This window comes from Panthera onca, chromosome B1, assembly GCF_046562875.1.
Source record: "Panthera onca isolate mPanOnc1 chromosome B1, mPanOnc1 haplotype 2, whole genome shotgun sequence".
NCBI lineage: Eukaryota > Metazoa > Chordata > Mammalia > Carnivora > Felidae > Panthera > Panthera onca.
Window position 1 is genome coordinate 84,965,391 of NC_138342.1, and position 26,953 is coordinate 84,992,343.

The following is a 26,953-nucleotide window of genomic DNA, read 5'->3' on the forward strand; positions in this document are numbered from 1 at the left end:
AGGCTGGAGCCTGCTTTGGATTCTGTGTCTCCCTCTCCCTCTGCCCCTCCCCTGCTCACACTCTGAATCTCTGACTTTCAATAATAAATGAACATTTAAAAAAAATTTTTTTAAATAAATAAATTAAAGTGGTCATTAGAGTAATGGTTTCAGCCCTGACATATGAAGAACTTGGAAATTGTCACTCCTTTTCCTACCGTAAGAAAAAGGTAAACAAACTGAAAATCAGTGACTTTTCTTGAACTCGTCAGAGGACTAAGGTTGCAGGGGGAACCACTTTCCCAAAATCTGAAGGAGACAGTAAATCAAGAGAGTGACACCCAAGATCTGCCTGGCTGGAGCAAAAGTCACTGGAGCCATAAACTGGTCAGCACAGTTAAATAGTAATTTTGATGAATTGCTGGGGGTGGGGTGTGGACTAGCTCAAGAGTAAGAAACTCCTGGTGGCTACAGTCTTAAGAAGCACCCATAATTGTGTGGGATTCCCTTCCAGGAACCCCACCACCACCAGGTTCACATAGGAAGATCTGGGGAAGATCTTCTAGAGGCTCTGACAGCTCTGAAGGAGAATAATCATGGTGAACCACTCCAGTCTATTCTCCATAACAAAGGCCTACTCTCTAGGGGAAACCACTTTACCAGTGTCTTATCCCCACTGAGGAAGGACATCTATCCCATTGTACCCCCTGTAGCTTTTCTATCTCACTTAGGGTGGGGAAGGAAAACTCTGCCACAGCAGAAATACTTGTGAAGGTCAGAGCCTAGAGACACCAGCCCACTTAAAGACCAAGACTTCATCGCAAGATTAGAATGCTTCCGACTGCCCCCAACCTGACCACCACCACAAAGGGGTTTCAGTATAATGGAGATGGTTCCAGTTGGAAGTACTGCAAGATGCAGGATCTTTCTGAGGAGGAGTAGTTAGGGAAGCACAAGGTCAAAAAGAAAGACAACAACCAGGATAATAGAGGACTTTGAAGCCTCTGGCATACAGCTATAATAGACATGAAATATAACCCACCTTCCAGCCATATTCTTATAGTCTTCACTGCATGCTCACCTCCTCAGTTCTTATACCCAACACACCATGTCTGGGTTTCAACAAGAAATTACAAGACATGCCAAAAAGTAAGAAAAAAAAAACATAGTCTAAAGAAATAAAGCAAATATTAGGCCAGGCTTAGATGTGACATGGATGATGGATTTTGGAGTAATCAGACAGAGAATTTTAAATAACTATGATTAATATGTTAAGGATTATATTGCAAAAGTGAACAACATGCAAGAGCATAGGGGTAATGTAAATAGATAGAAATTCTATTTCTTTTCGTTTACTTCATTGCTAGTCAAAACCAAATTAATTGACGTCGTGAATTAAATGGTAATTCACCATTCATAAAGTGGGTCATAGGCCACAGGTGGATAAACTATGCTTTGTAGCTGTGCTGGCCAATATGGTAGCCACTAGCCACAACTAGTTATATAAACTTTATTACAATTAAATGAAATCTAAAATGAATTCCCTCAGTTGCACTACCCATAGTTCAAGTGCTTCATTAGAACATATCCATCCTCTTAGAAAGTTCCATTGAACAGCACTGAACAGCACAGTACAATTGAGTTCTTTTTTCCCTACACCAATTATAAAAGAAGAGAAAGTGTCCAGCATGCTCTTAAAGGCTAGTGATTTGTCCAGAATCTTCAGTGGCCAAGGAGCTGTTTTTATTTTGTGTTGAGCCATTTACTGGGTAACTTTAGACAATTCTCAGTTGTGCCTCAGTTTCCTTGTTGATAAAATAACTGCTCTAATTACATTCCAAATACTCACTTATAGTACATTTGGAAATAAGGGAGATAAGATGTAAGACAACAAACACTTAAACACACATCCAACTGAGGAATAAGGTGTCAATGTCTCCCTCTAGCAATTCCCTTAAACATAAGGAGTGGCTTTTCTGGAATAACTCACCCTCAGCTTCTGGATAGAGTGTGATAAAACATTTGAAAATTTAAGGGAACCATCTTTCTAAGTATTGTATTCTTCATATTATACTCTTCTTCTAGTCCTCTGTTTATATCCCTTGATATGAAAGCCACCAGATCTGTTTGTTTCCCCCTCACCCTTGGGGAATCATGTTCAACGGAGCTCCTAATTCTATATCATCTCATATATATAATCCCTGAACTATTGGTGATTTCCAGAGGCAGGAAAGATCTCAATCAGTATCCCACACCATCTAATAAGAGTCTATACAGATTTAAGTCTCTAAAATTTTTTTTCCTTTACTTCTTTGAATACCAAGTTAAGACGGAAGGATCTAAAAGTAAAGTGGAAACACACCAGGGATCCTTCCCCATTATTGATGTATCAAGTTCAGAGATGGTGTCCATCTTTCCAGTCTCTTTCCAGTGTAGAAAAATGGCTCATGTGATTTGATTTCTGATCCCCTGGTTCATGATTCAGTCAGTCGTGTGGCTCAAAATGTGGTTTGTTCTCCATAAATATTCTCTTGTGTAATACCCAGAGCTTCATGTACTGAATCTGGCTTGTATTGAGGGCTGGTATGGCAGCTTGACAATATTGTCCCAGAGCAGACTTATTTCTAGTCAACATTCCATAGTCCCTAGAGTATAGCCATAATCATCATGAAGTAAGATGACTTCTACGGCCCTTACTGTCACTCTCAAATTTTGAGCAATCTGATAAAGCAGTGGTGTGCTAACACCATCTCATATTGGATTCAAAAGCCAATTCTGTGCATCTCTTCTCTACTTCATATTCGGTGACATTATCTTGACTATTAGTCTTCCTCGGCTGCCATGGTAAAATACCACCCACTGGGTGGCTTAAACAACAGAAATTTATTTCTGGAGGCTGGAAACCTAAGCTCAAGGGGCAAAAATTTGGGTTTCTGGCAAGACCTCTTTTCTTAGCTTGTAGTTGGCTACCTTCTTGCTCTGTCCTCATATGGCCTTTCTTCTGTGCACAGGCACTTCTGGTGTCTCTTCCTCTTCTTATAAGGAGACCAGCCCTATCAGATAAGGGCCATGCCCTTATGACCTCAATTTAACCTTAATTATCTTATTAAAGGCCTTATTTCTAAATACCTTGGGAGTTAGGGTTTCAACATATGAATTGAGGGATTGGGGGACACAATTCAGTCCATCACACTTTGGTTACTTGAAATCAGCCATGGTGGAAGTATATACACCACAGAAATTGGTAAAAACCATAAATCAGGGTTTTTTAATTTTCTTTTTGGAGAGTCAGTGTATCAACACAGCACTGGGATAAAGAAGACTTCATTAAATAAAGGAGCTTTCTGTAAGACACATATGCTTTTATCACATTATTCAGAAGTTAATCCCAAAGTCACATCTAGCTGAAAGGAAAAATAGAAAATCTAGTCTTTTTAGTTGGATAGCAATGTGCCCAGCAAGAAAAAAAAATCAGGATTCTGTTTCTAAAAGGAAGAGAATAAATAGACTTTGAGATAGGCAACTAGAATTCTCTTTTAGAGAATGGTACCTCTTAAAACCAACGATTATCCTTCCTTTGGATACTTCCTCTTAGTCATTTTAAGAGTGTGTGTGTGTGTGTGTGTGTGTGTGTGTGAGAGAGAGAGAGAGAGAGAGAGAGAGAGAAATAATACTCTGAACACTAACGCATGTCACATACTCTGAGACCTACCTGCAGTGCTCAGAACTCTCAGATCTTTCACCACCCGACCCAACCCTTTGCCTTATTAATGTTCTTTTTATATGTATATTTCTTTCTAACTTGGTAGCAATTCAGAAAAAAGAAAATTATGTTAAAGTACAAATATGCTAACCAGTGAAGAAATCTTAAGTGCTCTTTTTCTAAATGGCATCTTTCCCTTCTGACACACTTGCACATCTTAACCTGATTTTTTTATTTGAGAAAATATCCTCTAATTTTGTGTTCTTTTTTCCTTTCAGCTTAATAACTTCATACACTTCTAATTACTTCATTTTCTAAAAGACACACCTTTCTAATGGTATCCACAGGTTTGTCACTGACAAGAACTGTTTTGTGCTAAAGGAATTTGAAGTTACTCAGGAACTTGAATTAGTCTCAGCTTATGCCAGAAGTTATAAAAATACATGCGACGTCTTTAAACTAGAAATATTAACTAATGTTTACTCAGAAGGAAGAGGTATTCCTCTGGTACCTGTAGGTCAGCCAGAAAAATATTTTACACAGCAGGGGGACAACCAATTAAAAGTTGAGAGGAATGTAAAAATATCTACAAAGATACTGAATGTCTTTATTAAATAAGAAACTATTCTGGTTAATGTAAATTATAACTTCATAATTCATTAAAAGAGCATGAAAAATACTTTAAGATGTGCCAAATATTACACTGAACCTGCTTAGAAAAATAACAACAATTGATAAGAAATTTTTCTAAGTATCATAATTGAGGGGGACAATTTTAACATATATTAAATATACCAATATTTAGGCAGACCAAAGTTTTAAAGCCACTGATATTTATTTACGAGTAGTGTTCTGGGGCACCTGGGTGGCTCAGTCGGTTGAGCATCCGACTCTGGCTCAGGTCACCATCTCACGGTTCAGAGTTTCCAGCCCCACGTCGGGCTCTGTGCTGACAGCTCAGAGCCTGGAGCCTGCTTCAGATTCTGTCTCCCTCTCTCTCTGCCCCTCCCCCGCTTGTGCGCTGCCTCTCAAAAATGAATAAATGTTAAAAAAATTTTTTAATGAAAAAATAAAAAAATTAAATAGTGTTCTAATCAAAAGAAATCCATATTGATCTCAGTTCCCATAGAAACATTAGGTAGGTTCATTTAAGAACCATGTGATAAAAGGCAAAAATTGGTTCATAAAGGAACACAGCTTCTCAGGCAATGGAATACAGGAAGAAAATCTCTTAAATTGTTGGATTTGTGAAATATGTATTTTTATGGAATTAGTGAATGTAGTTCTGACTATTCAAAAATATATTTTCCATAAATTGCTTCAGTCCCTCATCTGGAAGAACAGACCACTTAAATCAAAGAGACAGTGAAGGTTGACAAAGACTCTTGAATGACAAGATGTGAAATTTGAATAGAATTCCTTTTTTTACCATTGCTCCTTTGTAAGTTTGCTTTCTTGTTTATCTATGTTTGATATGAGCAAGGAGTTCCATCTTCTTCCACTATAAGCCTTTTTCTCCTCTTCACAGCTGACTCCAGTACCCTCACTTAGTTTGGTAATCTATGACCTATATTAAATGTATTAAATGTTACTTCCCTACTTTAGCCTAGATAGCAAACAGCAGGATTCACTTTCCTTCTCTTCTGAGTCCTTAAATTAATTGCCTGTATTTTTACTAAAGAGCTGTAAAATGTAGATATCATAATGACTAGAGTCAAAGTAAAAATAATGCTCAGGTGGTACAGGGTGCTATTGACGAAAGGCCAATTCAATAACACATATTTAGGGAAGGCCTCCCAATCAGATGAATCCATAGGAATCCTCTAAGGTCTTGATTTAATAACTGACATTCAATAGGTAAGAAAATAGATAAGCAAAGACAGTACTTCAAAGGACATCTATCTCTTGGGAAGATTATTCTAAAATCAATAGAACTAATGGTACAAGATATCAAGAATAAATCAGTTCATTTGCTTTCATGTTAGAGTTTAAAGAAATTAGAATATTTTAAGTATCCTATATCAAAGGACTACCAAGCAAATCTTCCTATCATGTATTTCTCATGATTCATCACTTGACTTTCTTTCAGAAGGTTAACACGCCATTGTAAACTCTAATCTTTTTTTCTGAGTGACAAAATCCGTATCTTCTTTACAAATCATCTTCCTGAAATCTACCAAAATTGATTTCATTCGACTTCAGTAACTCCAGAACCCTCTTTACCATATGTGGGCAACTTCAGCTGATGAGATATATGTTATCACTTTCAGGTTTTGTTGCATTTTCTTTTACATTATCTACTGGATGGATACTTACTTTGGGAAGAGAGGACTTTTATACACATAGTTTCTTTATAATACAAGTGAGGTGTCTAGTCAAGCAGTATGGGAAGAGAATATTACAGCCTCTTGATCTAGTTAAGCTTAAGATTGCTTTTGTTGGCTTTAAATCTCTCTGAGCAAAATTAATCTCTTCAGGAGATAAAGTAAAATTAATGCTTAAACCTTAGAAACTTTTAAATATTCAAAACCTCATCAGGTGGCTAAGGTTAGAGAATAGGCATTTTTGGTCTTGTACTTAATAGCTTATTTTCCAAACCCCAAATGTCTGGGTGACAATTTTCCAGGACTATTTGGGAAATATCTCCATGACAGATAGAGTTTTTAAAGTATGTTCTATAAATAGATAAAGGCTTAATTTTGTTTACTTTTGTTATAATAAAATAACTTTATTTACTGAAATGATTATTTATTGGTACTCTTTTCTAGTGAGCCCAACATTCTTAGGAAACTTTAGCTGTGTTGGTATGTTAATGCAGAATTCACAAGGCAGTATATCAGTCACTTTAACAACTTGTCCACAAAAAGCGTTTTGATGAATGTGTAGTATAAATAGTACTTAAATAGCAGGATATTAAACCTTGTTGCCTTCCCAAAGGTTTTTTTGTTTTTTTACCTTAACCACTTGCATAAAAGTTCTATAGTTTCAATTGATTCTACCCTTTCTCCTTCCAAATACAATTTTGAGAAATTTGTCTGTAATTAATGAGAATTTTCTTCATGAGATTATTAACAGATACACAACTTTTTTTTTTAATTTTTTTTTCTTAACGTTTATTTATTTTTGAGACAGAGAGAGACAGAGCATGAACGGGGGAGGGTCAGAGAGAGAGAGGGAGACACAGAATCTGAAACAGGCTCCAGGCTCTGAGCTGTCAGCACAGAGCCCGACGCGGGGCTCAAACTCACGGACCGCGAGATCATGACCTGAGCCGAAGTCGGCCGCTTAACCGACTGAGTCACCCAGGCGCCCCCAGATACACAACTTTTAATGAACTGTTGTACCATCCTAAATTCTAAAGTATTATGTAAACATAATTACAGATTACGCCAAAAGAGAGTGTTAGTAGTAGAGAGAAAAGATTTAGGGCTTTGCTTTTACCATAATTTTAGCATGTGTTCAGATTCTATAAGGTTTTATTTAATTAAGTCTAAAATTGTACATTATATTCTGTGGGTACTAAGGATAAAAAGAAAACATTTAGTGTCAGAAGTTAGTAAAATTGTTATGAATTCTTTTTTTTAATGTTTATTTTTGACAGAGAGAGACACAGAGCATGAGCGGGGGAGGGGCAGAGAGAGAGGGAGACACAGAATCTGAAGCAGGCTCCAGGCTCTGAGCTGTCAGCACAGAGCCTGACATAGGGCTTGAACTCACAGACCGCAAGATCATGACCTGAGCCAAAGTCGGACGCTCAACTGGCTAAGCCACCCAGGCGCCCTAAATTGTTGTGAATTCTTAAAGATTCCTTCCTATTCTCTGCAAGATGTAATACTATGATACATGCATTATATACTCAGCTCCTAACTCTTGTTTGCATTTATAAGATTTTCCTGCTGGGTCTGTCAATGTCCATGTCTACTGTGATGGAGTCATTAAGGCCACAACAGAGATTAAGTACTCTACAAGTGCAAAGACTGTGGAATACCTATTGGGAGTGGCAAGTCCAGGAGATGGTGTGCGCCAGGTAAGTTGATCTTTGCATGAAATTGCTAATAAGCTGAAGGGCCAATGCTGGATAACGGTATGCATGCTTTGGTATAAAGTCTGAATATTGGTTGAATACGAATGAATTATGGCTTGATAGGAAGGGAAGAAACGGACTTCTGTGGTGCAGAGATGCAGATGAATTAGTTTGCTTAACTCAAGTCATTCTAGATAATGTCACCGAGAGACAGGTTGTCCATTACAAACTCGCTTTTGTGATGGGCTCACTTTAAATTGTCACAGAGCAGATAAAGAAAGACAGAAGGGTTAGAGCAAACTATTAAGAAATGAATAACCTCTCGATCCAGATCAAGACAGTACAAAACAAAAGTACGATCATCTGATGCTTTGAGGTTAAGGAGTAAGACAAACCAAGAAAGAGAGCATATGGCATTAATCTAAGAATTGTTATTTTCACGTGGAAACTTCCAAGCCCGGTGTATATTTTTCTTAGTTTCATTTATTACTGTTACCTGATAGTGAAAATTACTGCTTTATTTTTTTAATGTTTTTATTAATTTTTGAGACAGAGAGAGACAGAGCATGAGCGGGGAAGGGGCAGAGAGAGAGGGAGACACAGAATCTGAAGCAGGCTCCAGGCTTTGAGCTGTCAGCACAGAGCCCGACGCAGGGCTCGAACTCACAGACTGTGAGACTGTGACCTGAGCTGAAGTTGGACGCTTAACTGACTGAGCCACTCAGGCACCCCGAAAATTACTGCTTTAAATTGACAGTGTCTATTAGGAATTCCAGAACTGCTAAAATTTTCAGGGAAGTATGCAAAGAGTCATTTTCAAGCCCCAGGTTCTTTCTCCAGTGTGACAAAGCATTACTGAACAATGAGGATTCGGTGAGGAGTTTCTAGTCTCAAAAGGCCCTGGTTTGAGACATTCTCCAGTGAATGTAGATGCTGCCAATGTCCCCATGGATGTAGAATGGAACAATTGCATTTTGATTCGTCTTAAGCCATTGGTTTAATTTCTGGGGTTTTTTTGTTTGGTTTTTTTTACTTCCCACTTTCAATAGAGAGAAAGCATGTTTAATATGGAACATTTATCCTTTATGTGCTTATCCCATCAAATTTTCAGAGTGAAATAAATGTAATTTTTATAGTACCTGATAATTAGATTATAACCATATTTATCGTCTTGGGTTTTTGGCAGTGAATGGAGAGAGTAAAGGTGGAAAAAGGGGTAACTGAACAGCGAGATCTTCAAAGTTACCGCGGAACACTCTATAGCAAAACCATCAATGATAGTGTGGTTGGCAGATTGTCATGAAGCCTTATTATATGTTTAAACTAGTTCGCAATGGGAGGCTTTGTTATTTACGTGTGACACATTTTTCTGTTAGAACAATGGCAAAGGTAAAAATGTCTTAGAGAAGGACGGGGAGTAAAATACCATTTGTCAAACTGGCGAGTCTGAGGACATTTGATAAAATGTCTATATTGTCATTGCAAAGCAAGAACAAAAGTAATAGCTTGAAATACGGATTGTTTCATTTTATTGTGAAAAGTCTCCCTGTCTTCCACTTTAAAACATCCATTCATTACAAAAGGATTAATAAAAGTGATACATTTCATTATTAATATTTCAGTCAGCATAGAAGTAAAGGAACTCTCCAAACACATTTTTATGTTGGTTTTGCCGTTGGGGGAGGAGAAAACATTTTGTACACAAGAAAATTAAATATGATTTATGACTCTAGGATAGTTTTTCAGAATGCTCTAATATGCCAAGTCATAGATTGTTCTACAGCTTTGAGTGAATAAAAACTGTTTTGCATAGTTTTCAGATAACTGGAAAATACTATTTCCTTTTAACCCTCAGCATCCGAAATGAGAGGTGAGAAAAGATTATGGTTACATTTTAGGATTCTCCTCTTTACCTATTCCTGGTAGCTTAGTGAAAGGAAGGATGCTAGACAGCCACAGCTTGATTCAGGCTTTTCCTATCAGAAGAGAGCCACTTTGAACCTAAGTGAGTACTGAAAGGAAGAATTATTCTATCTTGGTGACAGCAGACCACAGCATGGTAAGAAGAGACACTGAAAGATTAAGTTTAATCTATACAACTTAAGACCGCCTTATGAGTTTTGCTACTGTCATCAGGGGACCTAGACCTGTTGTGGAATTTGGATCAAACAAATTCTGAGTTAGAGATTTCGGACTGGACTGAAGTGTACTATCCCAGGCCTGAAGGAAGGACAAGGCTGCAATTCAGTTAGCCTCCATCAAATCTTAGACTAAATATGGCATGGAATTCTCCAGTCCACTGATAACCTGAGTTATCCCTTTTATGAATTCAGAGATAGTGAAAGGCAGACTCCACCCTTAATGAAGAAGAAAGAAATACAGGGTCATTTCCTTGGTGTGTTTTAGGATTGTTTGGCCTCAAAAGAGGTGGCCTAGTCCACCCTGTGCTTTGCAGGCATTTGGATTTCCCTTTTGACGTTTGGCTTTGTTCCCAAGGAGATCATATTTTTTTAATTGCACAAAAAGCTTTGCTTTTCCAATCCAGCATAGAACATTACAGTAATTGTTTCTTTCATATGCTCACTACTCTGTCACTAAATTAGGAAATTTGAATATTTTGCAAATAGTCTACTGAACATCTCTATTCAAAGAACAACATACATTGTAATTTTATTCACTGTAGTTATTGTGTATTTGTAAGAACATATACCAGCAGATTTCAGTTTTTTCAGTATCTTACCTACTTAGCCGAAGTGGAATATTGTAAGAAACATCCTGAGTTTTCCTATAAATTTTAATGGCAGATGTGATTTAAGTAATCTTAAAAATTAGTAGTGAGATACTTCCTATAATCATTTAAAAGCTATTAGGCATATAATAATGTGAACACTCTGTGAATTTGAAGAAAGAAATAATAAGAAGAAGTCTGTGAGTTTTATTTTTCAGTAATCCTAGAATTTATAATAGGAGACTTTATATTATCATTTAAAAGCTGTTGGGCATATAGCAAAATGACCATTCTGTGAATTTGAGAAAAGAAATGATAAGGAATTTGATTTACTTAGTTTATTTTTAATGATGTCCATTAAATTTTGAATACTTTACCTAAATCATCTTAGTTATCTAACTGCTTCCTAAATCATTTATCTTTTTTGGATAGATATTAAATCCCAGCACGTAGCCTCATAAAGGTGCAATTTCCAGAGCATTACCCAAAATAACAAGTTGAAGAGAGATCAAATGAAAAAATGAGAAAATCCAAAGCCCACCTTGGGAAGATAATTAGAATTCAAGTGCTAATGTTAGAAATACTAGTAACTCCTATTTAACTGAGATAATTAAAACCTTTGAGATTTTCATCCTATTTACAGAACTGTCTGGGGACAACCATAAAGTTAACTTCGCATAGGAACAACTAGAGACAATGTAAGAAACCAAATTAGGTCAAAATGCTGAAAGAACATAGCAATTTTTGATCAAAGTGTTAGCATCGTATTCATTAAAAGAGGTTTTGAAATGATACCACATAACTCTCCTTAGTTGTACTTCTTGTTGGTAAAATATCCTTGTGTTTCATGTGTTGATCACTTTGCATGGGTTGCTTTATATTTATTGAAATCTTATTTTCGTCTTCATGTTAGGTACACTTCATTTCGAGTTTTTATTAAATTGTATATATGATTCAATCTTTGGTTTGCTGCCTGCAAATATTTAATACAGTATGAAGCCAGCTACAGTAGGATGAGGGACACACAGGGAAGACATAGAAAACTCTCATATAATGAGGAATTTCCTAGTTATGAATACTTCTCTTAAAGGTTAGTTTTTTCACAAGGTTAAGTTCAAGTGTTAGCAGGACTCTCCCTTAAAGAATTCTCCGGGAGATTCTTCCCAGGGCCTTTCAGTAATTATTTCTCGGTCCTTGTCTCCCTGGAAAGACTAGTGGACACCTTCCTTCCTCTTTTCATCAGCTCCTGTTGATAAGAGGTGCAAATGCATCTGGTCTCTAAAGTATACTTCACCACAGTGCCAGTGTTCTCTAAGACCTCCTTTGCTTCAGACTTTCAGTGACTCACTGGATAAGGTCCACACTCCCCTGAATGGCACACAAGGCTGCAGAGTCACAAATCTTACTGCCCATCGCCTCTTACCACAGCATACCCTCCATGTCTTCTTAATTCTCTCCATGACTCCTACCATTTTAGCCCCTCAGGATTGCTCGCTCTCAGCACGTATTCTGCTATTTCTCCTCTCCTCCTTCTTTAAGGCATGGACATTGTGTTTTTCATCTTTGCATACCCAGTTACTTTCACACAATTAGTTCCTGACACGAGACACCATGAGACAAAAATGGGAAAACACAAGTACTTGCTTCTTCGTCTAGTGCTCTTTGAAGAAATAAGTGGAGAACTATAGGGTAGGACTATAGACGATGAGATGGGGAATGACAACTATCCTCTTGAAATACACTGTTATTTATTTCTCAAATTGAATAAATGAATCTGATACCTACCAAAGCGAAGAACTCTCAGAGGCCCATGATACTAGAAAAATGAAGAATTTGTGCTGTAAGCTTGTCTTCATGTTCTACCTCAGTGTGAAGTATATGTTGCTAATGCCGTTCATTACAGACTTTTAACAGCTATAGGATTCCAGATTCCATGCTTCCTTTCTCTTGGATATTAAGGAAATGTTTGCTACTCAAAAAATGCCCAAGATTTTATCTCTCTTTCAAAAAGCTGCATGTTATTGTTTCTTTTCCTTTCCCAGAACGTGGCATCATAGCATAGGAGAATGCGTTCTAGATGGGGCAGGAGCAGGAGTTAGATTCTTTAACCGAATCAGCAATCACTTCATGAGAGCTCATTTTCCTTGGTGTGAAAGAAATTTCCTCCTGTGTACAATAGAGGAAGCTAGAATATATGATCTTCAAGGCCACTTCCGACTCACGTATTCCATAATCTTATGCCAAGAAAAAAAAATACTTAAATTAGGAATTGTGACCACTCTTATCAGAGAATTGACTTGCAAATATGTGTATTCTCCATGTAGCCTTTATTTCGTACTTCTTCCTAGTTTTCCCTGCCAAGAAGGAATTGATTTGAATTTCATGTATCTCTTATCACCTTTATTACTTGTTTCATATTTCTGATGGGATATTTGAAATGAATACGGAAAGAAAAAATAAAATGCAATTTGGACACTTATTTCTAGATTCATTTTTCATATTGTTTATACCCTTAATTAGAATGGATCAGTAAAAATAAGTCATATCTATTGAAGCTTGGTATTTTACTGATAAAAAAAAGTGACATTTCCTTTGTGCCATGTCTCCACCTGTGGTAACGAATAAGCAGTGGTTAATGATGCCTTATTAGAGTAGTTCAGACGTAAACAGTAATAGTCACCCCAGGTACCATTGAGTCAAACAGGAACATACCACTTAGTACCCTCATCCACTTATTTAGGGAAAAACAAATTGGTTAACTTTAACAGCAGACATAGCAGCTGATGTAGGGGAAAAAATAAATATTTCTGGGTGCAGGTACTTAGCCAGTAATACAACATAATTTTAGTTCTCTGTAATTGTCTTTTTTTTTTAATCTATTAATTTTTATTTATTTTATTTATTTATTTTTCAATATGAAATTTATTGTCAGGCTGGTTTCCATACAACACCCAGTGCTCATCCCAACAGGTGCCCTCCTCAATACCCATCACCCACCCTCCCCACCTTCCCACCCTGCATCTACCCTCAGTTTGTTCTCAGTTTTTAAGAGTCTCTTATGGTTTGGCTCCCTCCCTCTCTAACTTTTTTTTTCTTCCCCTCCCCCATGGTCTTCTGTTAAGTTTCTCAGGATCCACATAAAAGTGAAAACATGGTATCTGTCTTTCTCTCTATGACTTATTTCACTTAGCATAACACTCTCCAGTTCCATCCACGTTGCTACAAAAGGCCATATTTCATTCTTTCTCATTGCCACGTAGTACTCCGTTGTGTATATAAACCACAATTTCTTTATCCATTCATCAGTTGATGGACATTTAGGCTCTTTCCATAATTTGGCTATTGTTGAGAGTGCTGCTATAAACATTGAGGTACAAGTGCCCCTATGCATCAGTACTCCTGTATCCCTTGGGTAAATTCCTAGCAGTGCTATTGCTGGGTCATAGGGTAGATCCATTTTTAATTTTTGAGGAACCTCCACACTGTTTTCCAGAATGGCTGGACCAGTTTTCATTCCCACCAACAGTGCAAGAGGGTTCCCTGTTTCTCCACATCCTCGCCAGCATCTATAGTCTCCTGATTTGTTCATTTTAGCCACTCTGACTGGCGTGAGGTGGTATCTGAGTGTGGTTTTGATTTGTATTTTCCTGATGAGGAGCGACATTGAGCATCTTTTCATGTGCCTGTTGGCCATCTGGATGTCTTCTTTAGAGAAGTGTCTATTCATCTTTTCTGCCTATTTCTTCTCCGGATTATTTGTTTTTCGGCTGTGGAGTTTGGTGAGCTCTTTATAGATTTTGGATACTAGCCCTTTGTCTGATACGTCATTTGCAAATATCTTTTCCCATTCCGTTGGTTGCCTTTTAGTTTTGTTGATTGTTTCCTTTGCAGTGCAGAAGCTTTTTATCTTCATGAGGTCCCAATAGTTTATTTTTGTTTTTAATTCCCTTGCTTTGGGGGATGTGTCAAGTAAGAAATTGCTGCGGCTGAGGTCAGAGAGGTTTTTTCCTGCTTTCTCCTCTAGGGTTTTGAAGGTTTCCTGTCTTACATTCAGTTCCTTTATCCATTTTGAGTTTATTTTTGTGAATGGGGTAAGAAAGTGGTCTAGTTTCATTCTTCTGCATGTTGCTGTCCAGTCCTCCCAGCACCATTTGTTAAAGAGACTGTCTTTTTTCCATTGGATATTCTTTCCTGCTTTGTCAAAGATTAGTTGGTCATGCATCTGTGGGTCTAATTATGGGGTTTCTATTCTATTCCATTGGTCTATGTGTCTGTTTTTGTGCCAATACCATGCTGTCTTGGTGCTTACAGCTTTGTAGTAGAGGCTAAAGTCTGGGATTGTCATGCCTCCCACTTTGGTCTTCTTCAAAATTACATTGGCTATTTGGGGTCTTTTGTGGTTCCATACAAATTTTAGGATTGCTTGTTCTAGCTTCGAGAAGAATGCTGGTGCAATTTTGATTGGGATTGCATTGAATGTGTGGATAGCTTTGGGTAGTATTGACATTTTGACAATATTTATTCTTCCAACCCATGAGCATGGAATGTCTTTCCATTTCTTTAAATCTTCTTCAATTACCTTCATAAGCTTTCTATAGTTTTCAGCATACAGATCTTTTACATATTTGGTTAGGTTTATTCCTAAGTATTTTATCCTTCTTGGTGCAGTTGTGAATGGGATCAGTTTCTTTATTTGTCTCTCTGTTGCTTCGTTATTAGTGTGTAAGAATGCACTGATTTCTGGACATTGATTTTGTATCCTGCGACTTTGCTGAATTCATGTATCAGTTCTAGCAGACTTTTGGTGGAGTCTGTCGGGTTTTCCATGTATAATATCATGTCATCTGCAAAACGTGAAAGCTTGACTTCATCTTTGCCAATTTTGATGCCTTTGATTTCCTTTTGTTGTCTGATTGCTGATGCTAGCACTTCCAACACTATGTTAAACAACAGCAGTGAGAGTGGACATCCCTGTTGTGTTCCTGATCTCAGGGGGAAAGCTCTTTTTCCCCATTGAGGATGATATTAGCTGTGGGCTTTTCATAAATGGCTTTTATGATGTTTAAGTATGTTCCTTCTATCCCTACTTTCCCGAGGGTTTTTATTAAGAAAGGATGCTGAATTTTGTCAAATGCTTTTTCTGCATCGATTGTCAGGATCATATGGTTCTTACCTTTTCTTTCATTGATGTGATGTATCACATTGATTGATTTGCTAATGTTGAAGCAGCCCTGCAGCCCAGGAGTGCATCCCACTTGATCACGGTGAATAATTCTTTTTATATGCTGTTGAATTCGATTTGCTAGTATCTTATTGAGAATTTTTGCATCCATATTCATCAGGGATATTGGCCTGTAGTTCTTTTTTTACTGGGTCTCTGGTTTAGAAATAAAAATAATGCTGGCTTCATAGAATGAGTGTGGAAGTTTTCCTTCCCTTTCTATTTTTTGGAACAGCTTGAGAAGGATAGGTATTATCTCTGCTTTAAATGTCTGGTAGAACTCCCCTGGGAGGCCATCTGGTCCTGGACTCTTATTTGTTGGGAGATTTTTGATAACTGATTCAATTTCTTTGCAGGTTATGGGTCTGTTCAAGTTTTCTATTTCTTCCCATTTGAGTTTTGGAAGTGTGTGGGTGCTTGGGAATTTGTCCATTTCTTCCAGGTCATCCAGTTTGTTGGCATATAATTTTTCATAGTATTCCCTGATAATTGCTTGTATTTCTGAGGGATTGGTTGTCATAATTCCATTTTCATTCATGAGTATTTCTATTTGGGTCATCTCCCTTTTCTTTTTGAGAAGCCTGGCTAGAGGTTTATCAATTTTGTTTATTTTTTCAAAAAACCAACTCTTGGTTTCATTGATCTGCTCTACAGTTGTTTTTTTTTTTTTAGATTCTATATTGTTTTCTATATTGTTTATTTCTGCTCTGATCTTTATTATTTCTCTTCTTCTGCTGGGTTTGGGGTATCTTTGCTGTTCTGCTTCTATTTCCTTTAGGTGTGCTGTTAGATTTTGTATTTGGGATTTTTCTTGTTTCTTGAGATAGGCTTGGATTGCAATGTATTTTCCTCTCAGGACTGCCTTCACTGCATCCCAAAGCATTTGGATTGTTGCATTTTCATTTTCATTTGTTTCCATATATTTTTAAATTTCTTCTCTAATTGCCTGGTTGACCCATTCATTCTTTAGTAGGGTGTTCTATAACCTCCATGCTTTTGGAAGTTTTCCAGACTTTTTCCTGTGGTTGATTTCAAGCTTCATAGCATTGTGGTCTGAAAGTGTGCATGGTATGATCTCAATTCTTGTGTACTTATGAAGGGCTGTTTTGTGACCCAGTATGTGATTTATCTTGGAGAATCTTCCATGTGCACTCGAGAAGAAAGCATATTCTGTTGCTTTGGGATGCAGAGTTCTAAATATATCTGTCAAGTCCATCTGATCCAATGTATCATTCAGGGCCATTGTTTCTTTATTGATCCTGTGTCTAGATGATCTATCCATTACTGTAAGTGAAGTATTAAAGTCCCTGCAATTACCACTTTCTTATCAATAAGGTTGCTTATGTTTGTGATTAATTGTTTTATATATTTGGGGCTCCCATATTCGGCACATAGACATTCATAATTGGTAGCTCTTCCTGATGGATAGACCCTGTAATTATTATATAATGCCCTTCTTCATCTCTTGTTATAGCCTTTAATTTAAAGTCTAGTTTGTCTGATATACGTATGGCTACTCCAGCTTTCTTTTGACTTCCAGTAGCATGATGGATAGTTCTCCATTCCCTCATTTTCAATCTGAAGGTGTTCTCAGGTCTAAAATGAGTCTCTTGTAGACAGCAAATAGATGGGTCTTGTTTTTTTATCCATTCTGATTCCCTATGTCTTTTGGTTGGAGCATTTACTCCATTGACATTCAGTGTTATTATAGAAACATATGGGTTTAGAGTCATTGTGATGTCTGTAGGTTTCATGCTTGTAGTGATGTTTCTGGTACTTTGTCGTCCTTGTAACATTTCACTCACAGAATCCCCGTTAGGATCTCTTGTAGGGCTGGTTTAGTGGTGATGAATTCCTTCAGTTTTTTTTTTTTTTTTTGGGAAAACCTTTATCTCTCCTTCTATGCTGAATGACAGACTTCCTGGATAAAGGATTCTTGGCTGCATATTTTTTCTGTTCATCACATTGAAGATTTCCTGCCATTCCTTTCTGGCCTGCCAAGTTTCAGTAGATAGGTCTGTCACTAGTCTTATCGGTCTCCCTTTATATGTTAGAGTGTGTTTATCCTTACCTGCTTTCAGAATTTTCTCTTTTCCTTGTATTTTGCTAGTTTCACTATGATATGTCATGCAGAAGATCGATTCAAGTTACGTCTGAAGGGAGTTCTCTGTGCCTCTTGGATTTCAATGCCTTTTTTCTGTCCCAGATCAGGGAAGTTCTCAGATTTGTTCCAGTACACCTTCAGCCACTTTCTCTCTCTCTTCCTCTCTGGAATTCCTATTATACAGATATTGTTCCATTTGATTGCATCACTTAGGTCTCTAATTTTCCCCTCATACTCCTGGATTTCTTTATCTCTCTTTTTCTCAGCTTCCTCTTTTTCCATAATTTTATCTTCTAATTCACCTATTGTCTCCTCTGCCTCTTCAATCCAAGCTGTGGTCACCTCCATTTTATTTTGCACCTCATTTATAGCATTTTTAGCTCCTCATGACTATTTCTTAGTCACCTGATCTCTGTAGCAATAGATTCTCTGCTTTCCTGTATACTTTTTTCAAGCCCAGCCATTAATTTTATGACTATTATTCTAAATTCTTGTTCCGTTATATTGCTTAAATAGTTTTTGATCAATTCGTTAGCTGTCACTACTTCCTGGAGTTTCTTTTGAGGAGAATTCTTCCATTTCATCATTTTGGATAGTCCCTGGGGTGGCCAAACTGCAGGGCACTTCCCCTGTGCTGTCTTGAGTAACTTGTGTTGGTGGGCGGGGCCGCAGTCAGACCTGATGTCTGTCCCCAGCCCACCACTGGGGCCACAGTCAGACTGGTGTGTACCTTATCTTCCCCTCTCCCAGGGGCGGGACTCACTATGGAGTGGTGTGGCCCCTGTCTGGGCTACTTGCACCCTGCCAGGCTTGTGGTGCTGCTTTGATGGGATCTGGCCTATTAGCGGGTTTGGATCCGCAAGGTGCACAGGGGCGGGAGGGGCAGGCTCAGCTCGCTTTGCCATCGGTGGTCCCCTGCGGGAGGGGCCCTGCAGCACCAGGAGGGAGGCTGAACCATCAGAGGGATAGATCCACAGAAGCACAGTGTTGGGTGTTTGCATGGTGCAAGCAAGTTTGGTTAACTGGTTCCTTTTGGGGTTTTAGCTGGGGGATGGGCGAGGGAGATGGCAGTTCCCAGCGCCTTGTTCCCCACAGAGCTGAGCTCTGTCTTCCAGGACTCAACACCTCTCCCTCCCGGTGTCTTCTCTCCCTCCCGCTCTCCAAGCAGAGCTGCTTACTTTTAACATTCCAGATGTTAAGTCCCACTGGCTGTTAGAACTCACTCCATCCGGCCCCTCCGCTTTGGCAAATGAGACTCGGGCTCTGTCTTGCTGGGCGGGCTGCCCCTCCACCACCCCGGCTCCCTCCCGCCAGTCCGTTTAGTGCTCACTGCCTCTCCACCCTTCCTACCCTCTTCCATGGGCCTCTCGTCTACACTTGGGTCTGGAGAGTCCATTCTGCTAGTCTTCTGGTGGTTTTCTGGGTTATTTAGGCAGGTGTGGGTGGAATCTAAGTGATCAGCAGGACGAGGTGAGCCCAGTGTCCTCCTATGCCACCATCTTCCTGTAATTCTCTATCTTATAAGCCATCTCAGTCTATATTGGCTGCATTCATTTTAGCTTATGTTTACTGTTTAGAATATAGTTTATTAATGACATTTTAATTTATGGTTTCTGCTCACTCAGTGGAAAGAAATACTCCCTCCATTTTTTTATTTCTCCCAAACTAAGTATGTCTCTCACTTCTTACATTTCCCTCTCCTCTTGTCACTGGGGTGGCTTTGACTGCCCTTTGCAGAGGATGTCTGTGTGTCGGTGTGAGTGCTGCCTGTTACCCACCCCATTCATGTGCAGCCTCCTGCTTTACTACTTAGTTCTTCAGAGGTTTCAGATCTTCAACCATAAGTAATGTTTCCAAACATTGCACAAGTCAGAAAACAAAGCACAAGTCAAACACAGTTAACAATGTTCCTCCATAGCTATTATTCATAGCAGGATAATTAGAGAAAATTAGAGAATCTGCCTCTGGAATGAATCCCAAATCATCAATAACCCTTTGGAAATTAGAAGACTGAAAAATCCTTGCAGCAAAAATGTGTTTGTTTGCATTTTTTAAAAGTCATTATGCATTCTGTGGGCCTCTTCACTAATAATAGTTAATAGTATCGACAGTAAGATAAAGAAATAAAGTAAATATGTAATCTGGGAACTCTAAATTGTGTTTAGCATTCATGAACTATGCTTCTACAGTAAACAGCATCAAGACACAGGAGATGAAGTAAAAGAAATATCTGGCAAGGAAAATTCAACTTCTAAGAATCCTGCACCCTGTCCCACCTCTTCCTCTCCCTCCACCCCCCACCCCATCAATCTTATTTACTTAAGTAGCAGCACACACATTGATATGGTACATCAGTTTTGCTAAAGTCCCACACAACAAATCCAGTGGATATTTTTCTTGTTCAGTTTAACATTACTTTCAGTAGCAAATAACACTATTGACCAAATTCACTTTCTTGATGTTTTTCCCCCCTTAGTTTTCATGAAGCCATATCTGTCTGGCTTTCCTCCTACTTCCTTACTCTTTCCTTCTCAATATCCTTTGCCATCTCTTCTTTCTGTGATCTGGAAGATAAAGTTTCACTTTCAATGTTTCAATTCATAGTCTGTCTTCCTTTCTTTTTTTTTTTAATTTTTTAATATTTCATTTATTTATTTTTGAGAAAGAAAGAGACAAAAAAGAGCATGAGCTGGAGAGGGGCAGAGAGAGATGGAGACACAGAATCCGAAGCAGGCTCCAGGCTCTGAGCGGTTAGCATACAGCCTGACGCTGGGTTCAAACTCATGAACCATGAGATCATGACCTGATCAGACACTTAACCGACTGAGCCACCCAGGTACCCCAACTGTCTTCCTTTCTTTATAAATATTCCCTTGGAAGGTTATCTCATTAACTTATAAGATCAAATCCAAATACGGTTTTCCTTTAAGGCCCAGTCTTTCTACCTCCAGATAGACGTCATCCTCAATCCTGTTGAAAAGCCAGATACATCAGAGTCTCCCTAATACCTTCTATTGTCTCTCCCAACAAGTTTAATCCATGACTAAGCTGTTATCAGTTTTACTTCCTAAATATTTCTCATCCCTCTCCACATCCCTTCAGTTCTAAAACTTCATTCATCTGCTTTCTCTTGTGCCTAAACTACAGTGGGCTCCTAACTCATGCCCCACCACGTGTTCTCACACATGACCTTCTTATCTCAAGTCCATACTGTGAAGGTTTTTTTTTTTTTTAAAGATCTCAGAAGGTGATGTTCCTACTCAAACTCTTCAATAGATTCCAATTATAGTATGGATTAAAAAAATAAAATCTTTAACGTGGACAATAGGTCTCTATAGACACCATCCCCTCTGTTTTTCTCCAGCTTAATCTCACTCCCCATTCCTGGCCAGCTTTTGGTTCCTGGACTTATAAGTTCCTAATCTCCTACCACAAGGCCTTTATATAAGCTCCATTTTCTAATTGACACACTTCCAGTCTCCTTTCCCCTCACTGTCTTCCCCTAGTTAATTCTAATTCATCCCCCAGATTTTAATTCCAGCATCTCTCCCTCAGTGAAGCCTCCCTTGACCTTGTACATCTCCCTATGTATCTCTTTATAACACAGACCACATTCTAATTTGACATCTATGTGTGTGACACTTTGTCAAATTAATATCTGCCTCTCATTAGACTCCAAAGTCAACAGGGCAGAGAAATTGTCTGTTTGTTTCCCCTGTTTCATCTCCAAAGCTAAATATGCTACCAGACATATGGCTGCTGAATACCTAGTTGGTCCAATGAAAGAATGAGAGGGTGAAAGCATTTTTGTACACTAAGCTCCCACCCAACCTCAAGCGATGCAGCTCTCAGAGCTCCTTGTTCCAACAGCCACCTGCTTCGCATAGCGCAGGCACAACCCTTTTGCAGAGCTCCGGGTAGTGGACTGTTGGTTGAAGTGGGGGTGTTTCTGACTGAAGCAGAAAGAGCATGGAAAAGAAGGGAAAGACAACAAAGGAAGAAATCAAGTGAAGATAAGACAATAAGACCAGTTCTAATTGTCTACGTTGGGAACTAGCACCTAAAACAATGCAAAAAATAGTTTCAAAAATGTAGGAAATCATGTCATTGTTTAGAGGCTTTTTTGAAAGACATTTCTTTGACTATGTTAGTGCTCTATTTGTTTTTTAATTTCTATCTTATTACCTAATTAACATTAAGCTGTTACAAAATGGTTGGTAAAAGGGGGGAAGGGTGAGAAAAGTCATGGTTCTTATGACTGTGCTTTCTAAATGCCTACGATAGGTAAACTTCGGTTTTTTGTTTGCTTAATCTTATGGTCTTAAGTATGTCTATTGATGAATCTATTAATGTCCTTAAATATGTCTGATTAAATTTATTTATTAATTAATTATTAATGTCTATTATTAATCTGTAAAGGTTTGATCAAATTAAAGCTTTGAGACTTTTTGGCTGTTTGTACAGGGGAGTCACACTGAGAAATTCAGCATAATCAAGCTTCTATAAAACTTCTAGAAAAGTTTTTTTTTTAACTTTATCCGATTGCCTTTACATAAATTTTTATGTTTATGCACGACTGATGGAAATGGCACAAAATGCTACTTGTTCCCCAGAATTTCATTTTCCTCAATTATGTGATAATATAACTTTTATGTGGGCACAGGCTTGCACTTCCTCATTCCCTTGGAGCTCAGGTGCAGCCATCTAACTAACTAATGGCCAGTGGCGCATTGGTGGAAGTAATAACGTGCACATTCCTGATCACGTCCTTCAAAGAATGGTAGAGTCTCTCCTTTACTGGTTTCTTTCCCAGACTGGCTACAGTGAGAACAAGGGAGTGATGGATGAACCATCTAGGACCATGAAGATGAAGTATCACAGCAAAATAAAATAGAGCCTGGATCCCTTACTCGGGGAGTCACCACATCAGTCCTAGACCACCTAATTCCAGGCTTTCATGTTAGAGAAATAGGCTTCCATCTTGTTTAAAGCCACTGGCATTTTGGGTCTCAGTACTACAGTAGCAAAACCTATGTTCTAATTAATTTAAAAGATATGTGTTATTTAATTTAAAAATTTAGAAGGAAAAAAATTATTTTGTTCAGTTGCTGAAAAAGCCACTTTGGGGAGCAGGCTCCTCATTACGGACTTGTGCCCTTTTCTAAATTACAGCGACTATATTTTACGAGTAGCTCACATTATAGTATTTAGAGAAAAGAGAATTAATATGTACTATTTTACATATTTACTCATTTAAACTCTTACATAATTTTCTCAGTTAAGTATTTTTAAGGTCCATAACTAATGAGTCCTGGAGCAGGAATTTCAACACAAATTACTCAGATCTCAAAACATATTTTTTTCTTGTTACAATATTATTTTCATGTTATTTAAAGATATTCGAGGGGCGCCTGGGTGGCTCAGTCGGTTAAGCGTCCGACTTCAGCTTAGGTCATGGTCTTATGGTTCGTGAGTTTGAGCCCCGCGTCAGGCTCTGTGCTGACAGCTCAGAGCCTGGAGCCTACTCTCAGATTGTGTGTCCTTCTCTCTCTGCCCCTCCTCCTCTCACTCTCTGTCTCTCTATCTCAAGAATAAATAATTAACATTAAAAAAAAAGATATTCCACAATTCTATGGATACTGACTCAGTAATAAATGTAAAGTATTTGAAGGGAGTCTTAAACCGCAGTTTTATATTTTCATATTTACTTTTGCATATGTAGTCACAGACATGTTGAAATTCTAAGAACTGACTCACCCAAAATTAGAAAAAATAATTTAACAAAGAAAAATATCTCCTTTATCTTACCCTATTCACTTATTTAGATTATTCCTTTAACTGCTTGGAGTCAAATACTCATAAAGTTTAAAAAAAGGGAAAAAAAAAAGGCTTTGCATAACCCCGACAAGTGTTTGCTTTGTTCCTTTGCCTATTATTTTCTTTACAAGCTGCAGTAGGAAATTTTGGTTAAGATATGTTATATAAACTGGTTATCAAATTCCTTTAAATGGCTATTTTGGCTCACTTTCACAGCACACATTGTGAACAGTGGAACAAACAAAATGACCTTTCTTTTACTAGTTAAACTTAAACAAGCATAAAAATTTGTTATAATAAGAAGAACATGTTTTCAGCTCAGCCATTGACTTTCCTTTTAGAAATCTGAAGGTAAAGAGTAAAATGTTGTTAACTATTTAATGGGCTTGGCCCTGTAACATTTTATAACCTTCCCATGGTTATGTCACCGAAGTTGTTTGTCTTGCTAACCAAGGTACTTAATTATTACTGTCTTTCTCTATCAGATCTGAAACATTAATATTTTGTGGCCAACCTTACAGATTTCTTCACCCACCATCAATGCTTAAAACCTCTCTTCTTTGTCTGCCTCTACTATGGAAGATGGGAAAGATAGATTCTCACCTTTTTAACCACCCATTTAGCTAGAGGCTGTCATGTAAGACAATTTTAGACGATGAGACACAAGGGGACATCTTTGGAGCTTTTACTTTCATGGTTAAAAAAAGAAGAGGAATAGATGTGGTTGGCAGTAGACACCTTTACTGTCCCCCTTCCACGTATGTCCCTTTCCTTCTAATTTCTGGATTAACACACGATGTTTGGAACTGCAGTGGCCATCACAAAACTATGGGACCATAATTTATTCTTTACTCAAATACTATTTCAAAATGATTTTATTCCTTTCTCTGTGGCTGGAATGTAGTATTAAATGTAGGGTGTTTAGAATGTAAAGAAAGACATTAAGTTAAAATACTTACTAGCTTTGCACTTTTAGGTGTTAGCTAAGGGTTTTTTAACTAATTTTTTTCACCATAGTTATCACATCTATTAAAAAAAGGCATTTAAAAAATCTACCTCGCAGGAATGTTATAAAAGTTTTGAGGCAAATTATGTAAAGCTTATGGAATTCTAGGTGCCCAACATGTAGTTATTATTACAACCTATTGAGTCCGTTTCATTGTATAGACTTAGCCTACACCTACATATAGCCTTTCCTACCAATCCAGTCATCTGAAGCATCTCCTAACTGCTTATGATATGATATAATATGATATGATATGATATGATATGATATGATATGATATGATATTGTCCTAAAATCCTGTTAAGGATAGTCTCTCAATGACATCATGCTCAAGCAGTGTTCACAACCCTTATTCATAAAAGGAACAAACCAGACTTGAAAGGTTGCTCCTATGTAAATAGATAATCATCTCAAGGAATTCAGGTTTGTGTAAATAAATATTTCCTGTGTTGTTTTTATTTATTTTTCTGGTTCATTATTTTTCCTGATTGGTTTGTTTTTATCTAAACTTTTAATTATTAGAAAATATAGATTCAGGGGCGCCTGGGTGGCGCAGTCGGTTAAGCATCCGACTTCAGCCAGGTCACGATCTCGCGGTCCGTGAGTTCGAGCCCCGCGTCAGGCTCTGGGCTGATGGCTCGGAGCCTGGAGCCTGTTTCCGATTCTGTGTCTCCCTCTCTCTCTGACCCTCCCCCGTTCATGCTCTGTCTCTCTCTGTCCCAAAAATAAATAAAAAACGTTGAAAAAAATAAAAAAAGAAAAAAAAAAGAAAATATAGATTCATAGGTATTTGTAAGAAATAATAGAGATTATGTGTTTGGTTTGTGTTTTTCAGGGACTTGGCCCATTTCATCTAACTTGTCAAATTTATTTGTGTAAAATTATTCACAGTACTTCCTTATTATCCTTTTTCATGTCTGCAAGGTCTATAGTGATAGTTCATGTTTCATTCATGACATTTGTCATTCTTATCTCTTTTTTCTTCAGTCTTGCTAGAGGCTTGTCAATTTTACTGATTTTTTAAAAGAATCATCTCTTTGCTACATTGACTTTTTTCTATTTTTATGTTTTCAATTTCATTGATTTCTGTATTGTATTTATGCTTTTCTTCTTTCTGTTTGCTTTGAGTTTGTTCTAATCTTTTTTTTAGGAGTGGAAGCCTATTTTCTTTACTTATATTTTTTACTTACTATGTTCTTTCTCCCTTCTTCATGTTCCAAGATTCTTTCTTTTATCATATTCTTACTTTTAGAGAGCTTCCTCTCTCCATTATTGTAGGGTGCATCTGCTGACAATAAATTTCCTCTTTTCCTTCATCTGAGAATGTCATGGTTTTCACCTCATTCCTAAAGAATGCTTTTGCTGGGCATAAGATTCTTTGTTAATAGTTCTTTTCTTTTAACTTCTGACAAAAATTGTGCCACTTCTTTTAGACTACTACTACTACCGTGTTTCTAATTGTTTTTACCCTATAGGGTAAGGCTTTGTTTCTCTTTAGCTTCTTCCAAAAATTTTTCTTTCTTTGTCTTTAATTTTCAGAAATATAATTATGGTGTTTCTTGGCATGGAATTCTTTGGCTTTAACCTGTTTGTGGTTTGCTCAGTTTCTTCAGTCTGTAGTGTTTGTCTCTTGCTAAATCCAGGAAGTTATCAGCCATTACTTCTTTGTGTACTTTTTCATCCGCATCCTCTCTCTCCTCTCCTCCTGGGATTCTGATCACAGCAATGTTAAACCTTTTGTTATAATCTCACAGGTCCCTGACCTTTTGTTTGTTTGTTTGTTTTCACTCTATTTTGTCTCTGTTGTTCAGATTGAGTATTTTTCATTGTCCTATTTCCAAGTTTCTTTCCTTTGCCCTTTTCATTCTGCTGCTGAGCCCATTCACTGAGCTTTTTGGATTGTTGTATTTCTCAGTTCTAAAAATTCCAATTGATCTTTGTTTATACCTTCTATTTCTTTACTGAAACTTTGTATTTTCTTGCTGAGGCTTTCTTCTCCTTCTCCTTCTCCTTCTCCTCCTTCTCCTTCTCCTTCATCTTTTTCTCCTTCTCCTTCTCCTTTTTCTTCTTCTTCTTCTGAGAGAGAGAGAGAGAGAGAGAGAGAGAGAAAGAGAGAGAGAGAGAGAAAGTGTGCACATGAGGAAGGGCAGAGGGAGAGGGAGAATTTAAAGCCTAGAGAGGATCTCTGCACTCATCGCAGAGCCCAATGCTGGGCTTGATTTCAGGACCATGAGATCAAGACCTGAGCCAAAATCAAGAGTTGGACACCTAACTGACTGAACCACCTACACATCCCAACTGAGGCTTTCTTTTTCTTTTAATTTATTTCAAGAATTACCATAATTGCTTGTTGAAACATTTTTATCATGGC

General features: G+C 37.8%; 1 protein-coding gene across 1 annotated transcript in view; it reads left to right on the top strand.

Annotated features, from left to right (window-relative positions):
• The window catches only part of BANK1 (B cell scaffold protein with ankyrin repeats 1), a 313,953-nt gene that overhangs the window by 93,272 nt on the left and 193,728 nt on the right, over window positions 1-26,953 (top strand). The window contains exon 6 of the mRNA XM_060654547.3: window positions 7,570-7,709. Within this exon, the coding sequence (XP_060510530.3) occupies window positions 7,570-7,709 (140 nt within the window). The remainder of the gene's footprint in view (window positions 1-7,569; window positions 7,710-26,953) is intronic.